Source organism: Microcebus murinus, chromosome 10 (genome assembly GCF_040939455.1).
Source record: "Microcebus murinus isolate Inina chromosome 10, M.murinus_Inina_mat1.0, whole genome shotgun sequence".
NCBI lineage: Eukaryota > Metazoa > Chordata > Mammalia > Primates > Cheirogaleidae > Microcebus > Microcebus murinus.
This window is the reverse complement of record NC_134113.1, coordinates 56,220,306-56,237,903: the sequence shown is the minus strand read 5'-3', so window position 1 is coordinate 56,237,903 and position 17,598 is coordinate 56,220,306. Positions and strand designations below refer to the sequence as shown.

Sequence of the window (17,598 nt, the reverse complement as noted above, 5' to 3'; positions counted from 1 at the left end):
CCTCCCATTCTGTCACCATGGTTGCTTTTCTGCCAATAGCTCCTAAATGACGTCTTCAGAGTTCTGCAGAAAGAGGAAACAGCCAAGGGATCACAACAGTGAGCAGAAGCGGCTGGTGCCGCGACATATGTGGAAGCATTTGTCTTCCAATTAACTATTACTTTCTTTTCAACTAAACTCCAGCTTTCAGTACCAGAAAAAGATGTCCTACAAGCAAAATACATTCAAATCACAATACCAGGAGACAGTGCTCCATCTTACCAGATTTCCTACAGCCAAGACATTTTCAAAGTGTGGTGTCATAGGATGGTGCTCCATCGCCATAAACAGTGTATTCAGGACAATGCAGATGGTGATGGCTAAGTCCACGAAAGGGTCCATAACTATCAAGTTAACGATCTCTTTCAGTTTTATCCAGTAGGGGTGACACTCCCAGATGAGGAAAGTGTTGGCAAATTTATACCAGCATGGCGGGCACTTTCTCTGAGACTCTTCCAGTTCTGTAGTAAGTAAAGAACAAAGATGGCCCCTCAAGCAAAGAGAGAAAACGAAGGGGACACACTATTAATCCTCATGGGTCATTACCACTGTTATTGATACCAGAACAATGATTGCTTGAGTGCTGACATTCCTAAGTATTTCCCTTCTCTTTAAGGCAGAGAGGCGGCATCATCAGTACAAGCCACTTCCCCGTTAATGATCTAGTTATAAAGAAAACTCAGTACGGGAGTAGAGCACAGTGGTCAGGAACCCGGTTTCTCAGATCTGGCTCCTTGACTGCAGCTGGCTTCCGCACTTACAAGGTAATGTGTGACCTCAGGCAAAGTAACTGACTTCCCTGCCTAAAATGACTCAGCTGTAAACCAAGGTACCTACTTTATAGGTTATAGGACTAACTGAATCCTATAACCTCATTTAATGAACTTATGAGTTTGATTAAAGATTAGATGTAGATGCATACAGAGCAGTCAGCACAGTGCATGGCACAAGCAGGCGACACAAATCAGGTTAAATACCAGCTCAGACGCTTGCTAACTGTGGGACTTTGGGCAAGTTACTTTAATTTGCTGTGAGAATTAAATGAGCTAAAATATATGATCGAGTGCCTCAGAACACCCTAGCATATAGTAAGTGCTTTGGAACTATTTGCTATTATTATTTTTATTAGCAGAATCACTGTTGTTAGCCAAGTCACCCAGTGAAATAGCTCTATTATGTTCTCAAAGAAGTACAAGTCACTGTCCCCACCTTGAGTTCACAACTTGCAATTGAGTTAGGAACACAAGCCACATTCTTTCCCCCTTTGACCCTTCCTCTCTCATCCTCTATCTCTTCTCCCTTCCTTTCTTCTTCTCTCTTGTCCTTTCCTTCTTCTCTCTTGTCCTTTCCTACTCGCATCCTTTACGTCTCTCTTTCTTTCTGTGGCTTCTTCCTCTTTCCCTCCCTAGGTCGTTGTTGTCTTTCCTTTTTCTTTCTCTCTTTCTTCTGTCTTATCTTTGCTGTCTCTTTTAGAAACAGAAGCTGTCTTTTCTAAACAAGACCTCAGGTGAGCCTCAAGACATAAAACAAACCAGAAAATGCTCTAATTATAGTGGGAACAGGAGCATGGAGCCCAGTCCAATCGACATCTCCCATCCCTGAGGTACTTCCCAGAACCCTAGGACTCTGGTGCAGACCGAAAAATTACTAGACAAGATGATCTCCAAGGTCAATTACAAAGCAAAGATTTAAAAGAATGATTAGACATCAAAGGCAGAGAGCAACTCACCTGGTAGCTATAACAATCTAGGCATAAGGCCCTAGGCGACAAAGCTCTCAAGTAAGGATTATGAAATTCCAAGGACCTTGATCTAAGAGGATGCTTTTTAAGAGGTATAATTTTGAAAACTTGTCAGAATGATAATCCTTAGAAGCGAGGTATTGATTCTACAGGGTTGGCTGTTAACAGCTACACCCCCTCCCCCAAGACAAATGCTGCTGACAATATCAAAACATTTAGGGGATAAAAAAAGTTCCCCAACATTTCACCAAAACCAAGATGGCTCCCTTAAATTAGTCTGCCTTCCCTTTTCCAACCAACCGGATGTGCCTGTGGTGATGGCTTTATTTTAGATGGGGTGGTTTCTGTTGGGTTTCTGATTGGCTCCTTGGTTGCTAAGAAAATGGTTGCCTTGGTTTTTCAGATTTAAGGGCCACAGCAAGCGCCACGTGGGAGTTTGCGTGGGAAAGGAAGTCTGTGAAGAAAATTTGCTTTGGCTTCTTCCTCACAGAACTCCCTCCCTTCTTAAGGTAAATTTAGTTTTCTTCCCCAAAAAAGTAATTGAAAAGGTTCTCTTATTTCCATAAATTCTTATAGTGCATATTTGGAAATTTGGTTCCGTTCCTTTTTTTATCCTCTCCCTTCTCCAAATGTCTGCTGCTTGCTGGCACGTGGAGGTTGAAGCCATGACTGTTCACATTTCTGACAGTTGACACAATTGTAATGTTTTACAATGAACTAGGTTTCTAGTTTTGCCAGACAGCAAAGAGGGGTTTTCCTACCCTACAGGGCACCAAAAAGATTCCCACAGGGATACCAGATATCTCCTATTCAAATTTACTGAGAAAGGAAGAGCCTTTTTACTCTCATAAAAAGTAACACAATGTGGAACTGTAGGAGCTAGATAAGACTATTAGTGAATAAGGTTAGGCTGGGCAAGGTGATTCATGCCTATAATCCTAGCACTCTGAGAGGCCGAGATGGAGGATCACTCAAGGTCAGGAGTTTGAAACCAGCCTGAGCAAGAGCAAGACCCTGTCTCTACTAAAAATAGAAAGAAATTAATTGGCCAACTGAAAATATATAGAAAAAATTAACAGGCATGGTAGCACATGCCTGTAGTCTCAGCTACTTGGGAGGCTGAGGCAGTAGGATCACTTAAGCCCAGGAGTTTGAGGTTGCTGTGAGCTAGGCTGATGCCACGGCATTCTAGCCCAGGCAACAGAGTGAGACTCTGCCTCAAAAAAAAAAAAAAAAAAAAATTAGTGAATAAGGTTTTTAAAGTGGTATGCAACTCTACAAATTGTTACTGGCCCCATATGCCTGAAATGGCTAAGTATTTGGTCTGCGGGAGTGGGTTAACATATGGGTGAGATGTCCAAAGGTTTGTGGGGTTTTCCTTTGCTTTTGGACATTTTCAGAGAAGCTGCTATAAGTCTTAACCTCAGGGGTACTGGGAATTGTTTTTAGAGAGGACCTCATAATTCCACCAAGATAGTGGCTTTGGTAGACCATGGGTTTCTGAAGGCAGGGGCTTCTCTCAGTTCAATACAAAAACTTTCAAGCACCTACAATATGCCATGCACAGGATATACACTGATGAAGAAGACCCTCCACCTTACTAAGCTGATAGCTGCACAGGAAAGGCTAATACCAGACAAGTAATTGTACTGACACTCAATGCTTGTCCGTTGAATAAAAGAATAAATAGGCCGGGGAGTAGTGGTGCATGTCTGTGATCCCAGCTACTGGGCAGGCTGAGGCAGGAGGAGCACTTCAGCCCTGGAGGTTGAGGTTACAGTGAGTTACAATCAGTCCACTGTACTCCAGTCTGGGTGACAGAGTGAGACCCTGTCTAGAAAAAAATAAAAAATAAAAACAATAAATAAATAGTGGCAGCAACAGCTGTGGCCAAGGAGTTTTTGAAACTATTTTACCTGAGAATCAATAATGCCAAGTACCATCACTACTTCCTCATTCTTATGCCATCAACTATCTCCCCTTCGCCCACAGTGCTGCTGCTTTGAGAGGTGAGACTACAGTACTCTCTGCATGCATCCTATGACCAGTCCCCTGAATATCCCCAAAGCTTATGGTTCTGCTAGTGGTGAACTCTGCTGAGTTTACTGGGTCCTCGTGAGCATGTTTGCAACAAGAGAGGAGACAGTGCAGGCAATTCTGTCTCATTGTGGGCAGAATTCTGGAATTCACTGTGGTTTTTTTAAATTAAAATAATGTCAGAGTTTCCTAACTGAAAGTCTGGGAAGCAGGAACAATTATTCATTCATGCTGGTTTTTATTGCAGCAAACATTAAATACAGAGGAACCAATGGTTAAATACGCATGGATCTTTCATTCCCTCTCATATTACTCGGGTCCAGCCATTCACCGCTCTTCGCTTGTAGCAATTCTGTCCCATCAGCTTTAACAAAGGAGCCAAATACAAGGCAAGGGGACAGGAGGAAGATCTGACCAAGAAATATAAGACAGGTACAGGATATGTGAACATCAGGCCTTAGGAGAGGGGACAAAGACCTGGAATAGTTTTTACTCAGGAACACAACTACAGCTGTAACTCTGTTCCCTGAGCTGCCCTTACAGTTATTTATTTATTTATTTTCTGAGACAGAGTCTCACTCTGTTGCCTAGGATAGAGTGCTGTGGCGTCAGCCTAGCTCACAGCAACCTCAAACTCCTGGGCTTAAGTGATCCTACTGCCTCAGCCTCCCAAGTAGCTGGGACTACAGGCATGCACCACCATGCCTGGGTAATTTTTTCTATGTATTTTTAGTTGGCCAATTAATTTCTTTCTATTTTTAGTAGAGACAGGGTCTTGCTCTTGCTCAGGCTGGTTTCGAACTCCTGACTTTGAGCAATCCTCTCACCTCCGCCTCCCAGAGTGCTAGGATTACAGACGTGAGCCACCGCACCCGGTTCTTAACAGCTATTTTTAAATGTCTGTGTGATGGTCAGTGGAGGGTAGAGAATGAGTATAGCAGGATAAAAAGAGAAAGCAGATGACAAGGAGAAGAGGAAGGAAAGAGAATAAAAAATGCCTCAACTCAGTAAAGGGATGGAAGCTCTAAGGCGCCCAAAAGGAACCCTGGAGCACCAACACTCCCATCATTCCAAGCACAGCAAAACTCAGTTTGACAAACTTTTCTTTGTGCATCTACTTTTGCCGGAATCTGTGCTAAGCCACTGTAGCAATCAATAAACAATTGTTGCACTGCACGGATGCTTCTCCTGTTCTGATGCCTCTGCTAATAATAAAATGTGCCTGTTGGAGGCTGTTAGTTTTTCTTTCCCAATTGCCATAGATACTCAGAAAAATCCTGTCTTGGTCTCCAACTGAATAATAAAATTAGCCAAAGTTCTTAAGCTAGCGTTTCTTCGCTTGGAATTCTTATTATAGCTGTAGTTATTTGCCTACAATCTCAAAGTCTAAGCTGCAAAGCTTAAAGATGTTCTATCAGACAATGACCTCAATGATAATTAAAGAAAACAGGAATGAATAGTGGTTGTTCAGGCAGCTGAAAGCAGTTAGTTCAATATTCTTTTTACTTGATACACTCTCAAGATTAGTCTAGTTACGGTCTAACTCCTTGCACATATGTGGGGGAAGTAAACACCCTCGGGGAGTTCTTTTCCAGGGATTCTCTCTCCACTGTAACCTCCTCCCCAACACACACACTTACACACGCAGGGCAGAAGTGGGCGTAAATGACTCAAAAAATAACTTGTCCCCAGGACACCAGGATAATTTTGAGTTTCCCTATCTCAGGGACTCTGGTTACTGGTAGGTTAAGCCTGAGTGTCTGGACTCTGAAGAACGGCAATCTGAGGCCTCAAGGGTAGTCTGGACTTATAATGGGAGAACTCAGCTAAATCTACAGGAATCAAAAGAAGATGACACATGCAGAATCAATCAGAACCTTGTGAGAGAAAACCTGTTATTGTATTTACGTCCAAATAAAGCAAGAGGAGCCTGGAATGCAGACCACAATTGGAGAGAGAGCCAACACTTGCTAGGGGGACTGTGGTCTAATGGGAAATATTCCTTAGCATGACAGGCTGTATAAGAGGACGATCTAATGCAGAGACTTCAGGCACTGACAGCAACATTACTGTAGATGTGCTATGATTCAACAGTGGTTGCTCTTTCCCTGTGGCACAGAGCGCCTGAAGTAAGAAGGGTTTCAGCTTACCTAGTCACACATCAAATATATTTATGGATATGTGGGGGTGTTCGAAGAGAGACAGAATTAGGTGTAATCAAAATGCACAGTACATTCTTCCTTAAGGGAAAACCAAAAGGGCTATAAGTAGTTAAAAAGAAAAAGAGGAAGATATGTTTTGGAGTAGAGGCCATGAGAGGGATTCCACATTTTATGTCTCTGCAGTTCTTCAACCTACGTTCCTTTATGTCTTGTGACATCTCACTGGTTGCCCGGGATGATGATTACAGAGGCTTCTTGAGATCCCCTAGCTCACACATGTAGCTCCTCCACACTTTGTACCTATCTGTGTACAATGCTGGCAGCAGATACGAAGTCCTTATTTGATTCTCTGCATGCAGACTTGGGAAGAGAATTTGTGATCTTGGTTTCTAAAACCAGTAGGCTCTATTCCTAAAGCTTAAAGGCAGTTTTTGCAAAACTCAGACCAAGGGACAGGGATTATATTTAATATGCACACTACAGATTTTTGCATGGAGTGACATGATAGGGCACATACCTTCTACTAGTGTATTTGTAACAACACTCATTATACTGTTGATTCTGTCCTTCCGTCCATAGGAGGCCAGTTGGTCCATGGAAACTAAAAGAGATCCAGGGCCTTTCTTCTTAATTTCCACCTCAGTTGTAGCCTAAAAAAAAAATAAAATAAAATAACAAATAGGGTGAGTAAAGACTTAAAAACACAAAATTGGGCCTTACTGGACAGAAAGTCCAGAGTGTGGTTTTCATTATATTTTTGTACTTTAATCCTATAGTCCTATTCACTTCATGATGTAGAATGAAACAGATTAGCCATGAATTATCCTCAGTTCTGCAGGTGATAAGACCAAGTCATTTAAGTTTGTGCAAATCTACAATAAACCCAAGAATCTGGCTGAGACTCAAACACCACACCTGGTTAATTCCAAGCAGAGAGTAGATAGAGTAGAAAAGCCAGATTCCCTAGGGGTACTGTCACGAGAAATAGATCCTGAGTTTTCTTGTCCTGATCTTATATCCACAGCTTTTGGCTAGAATTGGTCCAGAGGATAAAATATGTCAAATTCACATTCTATTTGAAATTTTATTAAGGCCAAGTCCCTGATCACACTGAATATTATAGATGCTGTTTCTTCCCTGCATAGAAGCACTATTACTCTAATAAACTGCCCCTTCCAAATGCCAAACCTGGGCCTAACTGAACATTAGTAAATTGAGATTCTACTCCAAATCTCCTCCAAGCAACTATAAGGAAGTATGGTAAGATTTTGCTATTTTATTTTATGAGTTAATCTGCAAAGATCAAATTCCCAACCAAATAAAAATGGCAGAAAACAATCATATTTTTACAAAAAATATTGTTACATGCCCTGCCCTGGGCATACTGGTATGGTAGCTTACAATGAAAGGTTTCTTAACACATTGATTGCCATACTAGAAATAACATTTTTTTTCCTTGGGACCATCGTGTTTATTAGGAAAATAGAATAAAAACTTCAAAAACAAAACGATCCTTTCTAATTTCGTGAAAACATTATTATTGTTTTCTGTGTGAGTTATATGCAACTTGAAAAATAGTTCTCACAGCTCCCAAGGTGAAGAGACATATGAGTTACATGTGCTTCACGAGGCCCTGGGGCTCAAAACTAGCATGAGTTAAATACAACTCACATGGCAGTTAATGTCCTTTGCTTATGATCTTTGTGAATATTCTACACCAGATCAGGCTTAACGGGGTGATTTAAAACCTAGCTCTCTCATAACCATATTGCCCATTATGCCGTGTCATCCACATAAACTTGACTGCTCCTCCCACAGTGAAGTAAGAAAGTGGGCAGAGACAGTCACCTCTCAGTTCCTGAGAGGACAGGGAGGAGACACATTTGTGCGGGGGCTAGAGAAGTGTATGTCTGATCAGCACCAGAATGATCCTCGATATTTTGAAAAGGAAATAATTACCTCCAGAGAACCACATCAAAAAGCCTTTCTATCCTTATACATGTTTAGATTCTAAGGATTGAACAAAAGAAAGTTCCTAGCACATTATCAGATTTATTTTATCAAAGTATTTCATCAGACTGTTTCACTGTTTCAGACATTTGGTTCACCTTAAGGCCTTGATTGTTTTGTTTTGTTTGTTTGCAGAGATACAGAAGAAGTGGAATGGAAAAATAACTGCTTTTCTTGGGAATTCCTGGATGCATCACTATATAAATATCTGTATTTGTAAGGATGACCTGTTAACCATTATTTCAGATAAGATATATTTCTTTGAGGAGCCATTTTTTGCTACAATTCCGAGCTTAACATTCTGTTTAATAAATCAGATTAAACTATTACATTTAAAAAATGACAATCATCTAAAAACACGGAAAAGCCCCATACAATAGACATTTATTTCTGTCACTGTATTGATCCTAGATTGTTACTGAGCTGCCCTTCTATAAATTTAGAGTACATGGTTGATAATTTTCATAATGCTGACCCCAAGGTGCTTTCAAATCTGATAGATCAGCTGCCTCATCAAGAAATATGAAATTGCATTTTAGATGGCTTTGGTACTAAGTGTATCTTACTGTTTTCTGAGTTTTCTGGATATAACAAGATATAAATTCTTCAGACTTTAATAACATCAGCCTTAAGAAACAAACTTAATGAAAATAGAGTCTAAAAGACCTAGTCAAATCATTAGATTGTCATTTGCTAATCCCTATTTAAAAGTTAAAAGAATTTTTAGCTTGGGTTTAAAAAATCCACATATATTAAAGAAAAATTCATCCCCAAACTTAATATTAGGACAGAACAATTATTATTTATATCTTTCTTTATAAAATGAAAGTAAACTATGGCAGGGATATGTAGGGGCAACTTCTATAACAGTAAAATTTATTCTACAACTTCTTTATTATAGAACACATCTTAATTTTCAAAGAAGAAATAAATAAGACATCAAGAAATAAACCCATATTTAGGGAGTTTTAGAGGGTAAAAAGAGCAATCTCTCTTTATCTCTCTTTTTTTATGTAGGCAAGAGCATTTAGCATAGATCCAGATAACTGGTTCTATCAAAAAGTCTTGTGGTAATGATAAGATCCTCAGAAAAATCCCCACATATTTGTAAATTAAACAACAGACTTCTAAAAATCCATCGGTCAAAGAGAAAATCACAAGGGAAATTAGAAAATATTTTAAGTGAATGATAATGAAAACTCAATATATCAAGATTTAAGGGATTAAGGTAAACCAATGGTTAGAGGAACTTTTATAGCTTTAAATGCTTATATTAGAAAATAAAAAATGTATAAAAATCAGTAAGAAACCGAAAAAGATCATATTAAACTCTAGATAAGTACATGAAAGAAAATAAAAATAAAAGTGGAAATTAATGAAATGGTAAATAGACAAACAATACAGACAATCAAAAACATCAAATGTTGGTTCTTCAGAAAGATTAGTAAAATTATAATTCCTCTAGCAAGACTGATCAAGAAAAACAGAAAATATAAATTATCATTTTCAGGAATGAAAAAGGGGACATCACTATAAATTCAATAGACATTAGTAAGATAATAAGGATATATTTTTTTTTCTTTTTTACATATATAAACACAAGTGTATTTAAGGATATATTGTGAATGGCTTTAAGTCATTTCATCTTAGATGAAATGGACAAACTTATCAAAGTACAACTTATAAAAACTGACAGAATAAAAAATATAAAATCTTAACAGCTTATATTAATTAAAGAAATTATAATGAAAAAAATCTGACCACAAAGAAAACTCCAGGCCTAGATAGCTTCACAAATGAATTGTATCAAATATTTAAGGAAGAAATAACCCTGTTTTATACAAATTCTTTCAGGAAACAAGAGGATAAGGGAACAATTTTCAACTTGCTTTATAAAAACTAACATAACCCTCATACCAAACTTGACAAAAACATTACAAGAAAGAAAATTAGACACCAGTATCTCTAAAGAGCAGAGATACAAAATCCTTAACAAAATATAAGCAAACAGAATCTAGCAAAATATACAAAGGATAATATACCATGACCAACAACAGAGTTTATCCCAGGAAAGCAAAGTTAGTTAACATTAGGGATATAGTCAATGTTATTCATCACATTAACAGAATAAAAAGGAAAAAGCATATGATCATCTCATAGATGCAGAAAAACATTTAACAAAATTCAACACCTCTGGATAATAAAATCTCTCAGCAAACCAGAAATGGAATGTAGCAGTTTTGATATGATAAAAGACATCTATGGAAAACCTCTAGCCAACATCATAGTTCTTGATGAAATATTAAATTATTTTCCTCTAATATGGGAAACAAGGAAGAATATCTACTTCTATTCAATTTTATATCTTAAAATCCTAGGTAATCCAATAAAGCAAAATAAATAAATAAAAGGCATAAGAATTGCAGTTGCTATTATTCACAGAGAATATTGTGTATATAGAAAGCCCTATGGAATTTTCCCAAAAAACCTCCAAATCTAATAGAAACCAATATGTTCATTTATCAAGGTTATAGGATGCAAGGTCAATATAAAAAGATCAACTGTGTTTCTATATTCTGGCATCAAATACTTGAAAAATAAAAAGTAAAAAATTATACCTTTTACTATACTATCAACAAAATAGCAAATACCTAGGAATAAATCTAATAAAAGATATGCAAGACCCACTCCCCCGCCAAACTATGTAAGTTTGTTGAGAGAAGCTTAAAAGGACCAAATAAATGAAGAACTATACCATAGTCATAGACTGTAAGACTTATTATAATTAAGATGCTCACCCTCCCCGAATTGATCTGTAGAGTCAGTGCAATCTCCAACAAAATTCCAGGCTTTGGGGAAGAAACTGACAAGATGATTCTACAGTTTATAAGGACATGCAAAGGCTCTAGAATAATTTTTTTTTTTTTTTGAGAAACAGTCATATTCTGTTGCCCTGGGTATAGCAGAATGGCATCATGGTAGCTTACTGCAACCTTAAGCTTCTGGGCTCACACAATCCTCCTGCCTCAGTCTCCTGAGTAGCTGGACTATAGGCCTGTGCCACAACTAATTTTTCTATTTTTAGTAGAGATGGAGTCTCATTCTTGCTCAGGGTGGTCTCAAACTCCTGAGTTCAAGCAACTGTCCCGCCTCGGCCTCCCAGAGTAATAGGATTATAGGCCTGAGCCACTGTGCCTGGCCTACAATATGATTTCTTGAAACATTATTTAATAATCTTTAAAAATACTAATTTTCGTTGAGAGTGTTTATGCTATCTCATTTCAAGAATATTAAGTTACAATAATCGAGACAAATGTATATTGGCATAAGCACAGACAAACAGATCAAGGGAAAAGAATGGAGTTCAGAAATAGACCCACACATATACATCAATTGATTTCAACCAAGGCTCTAAGTTAATTCAACAGAGAAAGAAAAGTCTTTTTAACAAATGGTGCTAAAAGACTGGATATTCATTCAGGTTGACCCCTATCTCATTTGACATGCAAACTTAATTTCAGATGATGAGACCTAAATGTAAAACTCAGAACCAGGAAGCCTATAGAGGTAAAGTATCTTCATGCCCTTGGGGGTAAGCAAAGAGTTCTTGAACAGGATGTTAAAAAAAATATCATAGAAGAAAAAAATTGTTACATTGGATTTCATCAAAATTAAAAATTTAAATATCTGATAAAGGACTTGTATCCAGAACATATAAAAAACTCTAACAAATCAATAATAAAAAAGATAAACAACTCAGTTAAAAATGAACAAAAGATTTGAATAAACAAGGCCAGGCGAGGTGGCTCACCCCTGTAATCCTAGCTCTCTGGGAGGCCGAGACAGGTGGATTGCTCAAGGTCAGGAGTTCGAAACCAGCCTGAGCAAGAGAGAGACCCCGTCTCTACTATAAATAGAAAGAAATTAATTGGCCAACTAATATATAAAGAAAAAATTAGCCGGGCCTGGTGGTGCATGCCTGTAGTCCCAGCTACTTGGGAGGCTGAGGCAGGAGGATCGCCTGAGCCCAGGAGTTTGAGGTTGCTGTGAGCTAGGCTGATGCCACGACACTCACTCTAGCCTGGGCAACAAAGCAAGACTCTGTCTCAAAAAAGAAAAAAAAGAAGATTTGAATAAACAATTCACTAAAGAAGATATATAAGAAGCCAATGAGCACAGGAAAAGTTGCTCATCATCATTAGTCATCAGGGAAATGCAAATTAAAGGCACAATCAGATAACATTTCATACCCATTAAAATGCTAAAACCAAAGACTAACAATACCAAACATTGGCTAGGATGTCAAGCAACAGAACCCTTAAGACATTGTTGGTGGGATAAAAATGCAAAAACAAAAAACTGTGTAACTATTCTGGAGAACTGTTTGGCAATTTCTTATAAAGTTAAATACATTTACCATATGACCCAGGAATTTCACTCTGATATATTTATCCAATATAAATGAAAATATTTATCTACAAAAGAGATATGCCCATAGTAAGCATATTCACACCAGCTGCAAATTGGAAGCAACCTGAATACTCATCAACTGGAGAGAATGGATAAACAAATTGGGGTATATTTACCCAATGAAATACTACTCACCAATAACAAGAAATGAACTACTGATACACAAAATAACATGAATGTATCTCAAAAACAAAAATATCTTGTTGAGTAAAAGCAGCCAAATAAAAAATATATAATGTATAAGTTCACACATATGAAATAAAACTAATCTACAGGGATACAAATTAGAAGTGGTTGCCTGGAGTGGAGGGAACTGACTAGAAAGAGGTAGGAGGGTACTTTTTGGGAGAGTCTTGTGGTAATGAAGGGTTTAGAGGACAATCTTCAACTGGTCAGAGAGCTCCTTCTTCACCCTATTTATGCATAACTTTGGTGAATTCTTGGATGAGGGCTACTCAATGTACTAGTGCAATTTGATTATGCAGTGGAATTCTTTGAGGAGGAATATGGAATGCAGGGTATATAACTATGTATAAAATGTTACCTGTATTGTGGAAATAAATAAAGATGGACCAAATGAGAACAGGAAAGGCTATTTACTCAGAGTTTGCTATGTCAAGGAAGTCAGCCACGTTCACTGCCACTTGTGGCAGACAGAGGAGTGGGAAGGCTTTAGGTGTGCCCTACCACAGACTGTTGGCATGGGGAAGCTGTCGGAGGCTTGCTAGAAGCAGGACATCCCATGTGATAAGTTACAGGTGCATATTTGGCTTTTTCTGGTTGGACCTAAGTTGGAAATGGGAATGAAAATTAGGGAAGTAGTCAGTTATTAATCAAGTCCTGGCCATTTTGGGACAATTGTTATAGAAGTTATTATTTAGCTTTCTGGATTATCACTAGAGATAGAAATCTGGCTTCCTGGATTGTTTATTACAGGTAAGGGGGTTGGTATCTTGGGCAGGTTGTGGGTCAAAGTTCTATTTTCATTCAACTAGTCATTGTCCCTTTGTAGATGCAGTCTCTTCATATTCAACAAATCAGACTGATTTATGGAAAGACAGAGAGCAAACATGTATTCACCAGTTAACTAAGATGACATAAACTAAAACTGCCTATAAAGCAGAGCACTTAAAAATGCTAGGAATGAGCAGAGGCTAAGATAGTGTCCAAAGAATAATACAGTTTTACTACTAAGGAAATTAAAATTAGGGTACACAGAGTACCAAAATGGGTAGGCAGTCCCTCTTCCCTAGGTGAGGTTTTGAAAACCAGAATTAAAAGGCCAGGTTCTTTCCTATTCTGTTTTCTTTTGCAGTTAAAAAAAACTGAGATAAAATGCACACAATATAAAACTCATTTTAACCATTTTAAAGTGTAGAATTCAGTGGCTTAAAAGTATATTCACAATGTTGCACGACCATCACCACTATCAAATTCTAGAACATTTCCATCACATCAAGGGGAAACACAGTACCTGTTAGCAGTCACTCACAATTTCCTTTTCTGCCTAGCTCCTTACAATCAATAATCTGATTTCTGTCCCTGGATTTGCCTCTTATAGACATTTCCTATAAATGGAATCTGGCTTCTCTCACTGAGCATGTTTTCAAGGTTCATCCATGTTGAACCTTGCATTTATCAATATTTCATTCCTTTTTATGGTTGAATAATATTCCATTGTAGGAATGTAACACATTTTGTTTATTCCTCAGTTGATAGGCATTCAGGTAGTTTCTACTTTTTGGCTATTGTGAATAATGATTTATGAATATTCATGTACAAGTTTTTGTTTGACTGTACGTTTTCAATTCTCTTGGGTATATACCTTGGAGTAGAATTGCTGGGTCATATATTAACTGTATGACTAATTTTTGAGAAACTGCAAAACAATTTTCCAAAGCGGCTGCACTATGTTACTTTCCGACCGGCAATGTTGGCTATTGTTTCTTGTGTCAGAGCACAAACTGAAGGGAAGAAAACCTGGAAGAGACTCTCTCCCAGGTAAAGCAGCTACATACTCAGCTTCCAGCTAGAATTAATTCCTCTTGGGCTTGGTAAGATGCATCTCTGCTATGGGCTCAACTGCTCAACTGTCATCACATGGGAGTGTGGGCTTCTTCCTTCAGCCATGCTGAGATCCAAGGCCCAGAGGAAAAACCACATGCCCTTTCCTTCCCTTTCCCTATCTCTTCAGGTTTTCTTGTTTTTGTTGTTTTGTTTTGTTTGTAAATGGAAGTGTATGGTTTTTGTCTTGTTTCATGTTGTTGGGGAGTGGGGAGGAGAATTAACTGTTAAAAGTCAGGAGCCTCTGCCTGTTTTGAATTCAGCCTGTAATGAGCCTTGAAACAAAACTGTCAGTAACAGAGAAAGCAATTGAGAACCTTAAGTAAGTTCTTTGAAACTTAAACTCAGTATAAATTTGTTCGATTTCTCTTAATCCAAATGCAAAGTTTATTAGGGCATTTAGCCACTGACTTCCAATCTCCTAAACTATAGCAATCCTCTCAGAGAATATCCTACAATACCTGCAGATGGCAGATTCTGCACACATTTCTATAGATTTGCCCAAGGAAGCTCAAGTTCTTATTGATTCTAAATTGCTTTCCATAGAAATACATAAGTGGAAATTAATCAGTCAGTCACCTTTCTTGGAACTAAAATTTATAGCATTTTGTAAGTGTCCTTGGAACCTAGCCATTAATCAATCCCCTATTCATGCTTTTCTTAACTTTTTGTAGTGTTTTGCTTTAAAATAATTGTACAATAATTCCTCCTTCTCAAACAAAAGATCTTTAGAATCTTAGAAAGAGCCAAATCAAGCAATTCAGTACTGTCCATCCCTCAGGACTAAAAAGGCCAAGAAAGTATATGCAAAGGAATGGAAATTGGCTTTCTGAACACCAAGAGCAGGCCACATGATATGGTTCACATTTTATGTATGTTATTATGTTTAATCTTCACAATAGCCCCATAACAGAGATCATTTAATCTTTTTTACAGGAAAGAAAATGGGGTTAGAGAGGTTAATTTCATAGGATCACATCAGTAAATAAAGAACTTGGGCTTCTGAATTAGTATAGTATAATGGCTAATGGTTAAAGCTGTGGAGTTAGATTGCTTGAATTCAAATCCTCACTCTACTGTTTATTGTGTAATCTTGGACAAGTTACTTTATTCCTCTAAGCCTTGGATTCCTCCTGACTAAAATGCAGAGAAATAGCAGTATCTACCTCATAAGGTGAGGGCTGTGAGCATTAAGTGAGATAATGCTTGTATGTTTGCAAGCTACCTCAACATGATTTCTGAGTTACATGTGATTCCTTCATTGCCAGGGTACCTGCTTTATGAGTGAAGAGCAATGATTCCCACAGGCTTTCCCAGCTCAGCGATGGAGACACAGGAAAAAGTCCCTTTATTCTCTGCTTAGCATAAAACAAAAGTGAAAATTCCCAAGCTATCAAAAAATCATTACCACTCAATTACAACTGAATAACTAATAAAGATATGAAATATTTTTTGATGAGACTCTAATGAGGTGATGTCCGGATGCCTTTTTTTCTTACAGCCTATTATATTTCTTAATTTAAGCCTGATGAAAAAAATACAGATATGGCATTGTCTACACATGAATATTGTGTGAGACCAGCTTATAGACCATTAGTGGCTCCTATATCATTCTATGAATAATGAATAGTGGCTCCTATATCATTCTATGAAAGCATTCTAATGGTTCAGGTTAATCTTTGGCTGTGGATGCATCCAAAATGTTTGACAGTAAGAATCACTATATCCTAGCTCAAAGAGTTATTAATTTTCATCTGGCCTGAGCTGCCAGATGAGCAATTAATATGTCTTAAATTTTATAATATTAAATTAATATATAAGTATTAATATATTGTGTCCTGTTAAGATAAATGATTGTTTTCCCCACTTTTTGAGGAGCTAATATTTAAGCTGTCAGGAAATTCTTTTTAGCATCAAGAAGACCTTGGTTTAAGTTCCCTTTCCCTAGGTCACTAAGTATTTCCTTGAGTCTCATCTGTTAACAGGATAAAACCCCCTACTGAATAGGATGGTTATAAGAATTAAATGAGATCATGTATATAAAGTACTTGGCAAAGTATAAGGACTCAATATATGGTAGCTATAATTATTGTAGAAAACTGGAAAGGGCAGAAGAGTATAAGAGAGAAAAAAAGTCATCAATAATTTCATCTTAAAGGCAATTAAAGGCAACTACTATTAACTTTTAGCCATCTCTCTTTTTTCTCCATGTAATTGTTCTTACATAGATTTGATATCACATCACAGTAACTATATGCATCCTGTTTTACTTGTTTTGTTCTTTTTGGCCTATTAATGTAACTTAGGCATTTACCCATATTATAAACAGTTATAAGACATAACAGCTTCTTTATGGCTTCTAATAAAATAAATAAGATAAAATAAATAGCTTTTCCTAGTTATGAAGCCCTTGGGAATGATACAGTCTTGTCTACATTATCTTCCTGCCACTTTGGGATCTGATCTCTTGGCTTTGGGCATCCTCAAATCTGTCACCACCATTAATTGGGGCCATAGCAAAGAATCCCCTTCAGTGCTTACAGGGCACTGGGTATACAGGCCCTCCCCAAACTCAAGGTGGAGCTCTGCAGACCACAGTGTAAGGTGCTACAGAAAGCCTTACACTCCACAGCCATATGTGCAACTGACTCTGAAATTTTTCTCTCACATGATACAACAGAAGCTGCTAAAAAAGCAAAAACAACCCCCCAGAACCTGATCATATGCCTTAGCTGAAGTTCAAGTGCCTTCTTCCTGGACACCTACCTTCTCTAACACTTTCTCTTCAGAGAAAAAGCAAACTGTATTATTTGGCTTAAATATTTTTTAAAATTGTCGGGACGTCAAAATTTGATTTGGTTTCAAACATTTGAGTTGCCCATCTGTACTGACCATGCCAACCCGAATCATCCTCATTCTCTACTGACATTATCTCTTGTTTTTTCAAAAAATATAATTATCTAATTGGGGAGCACCAAATTTACCCCTAGACACAGAATTAGTGAGAAATCAAATAAAAACCACATGTAAAGATAATTATCTACAACATTCATTTTGGTCAACTCTGGTCATTCT

General features: G+C 37.7%; 1 protein-coding gene across 2 annotated transcripts in view; it reads right to left on the bottom strand.

Annotated features, from left to right (window-relative positions):
• The window catches only part of SCN8A (sodium voltage-gated channel alpha subunit 8), a 177,417-nt gene that overhangs the window by 47,697 nt on the left and 112,122 nt on the right, over positions 1-17,598 (bottom strand). For both annotated transcript variants that reach the window (XM_076007281.1, XM_076007280.1), the window contains exons 13-14: positions 6,497-6,629; positions 262-500 (exon numbers count right to left, since the gene is read on the bottom strand). In XM_076007281.1, the coding sequence (XP_075863396.1) occupies positions 262-500; positions 6,497-6,629 (372 nt within the window). The remainder of the gene's footprint in view (positions 1-261; positions 501-6,496; positions 6,630-17,598) is intronic.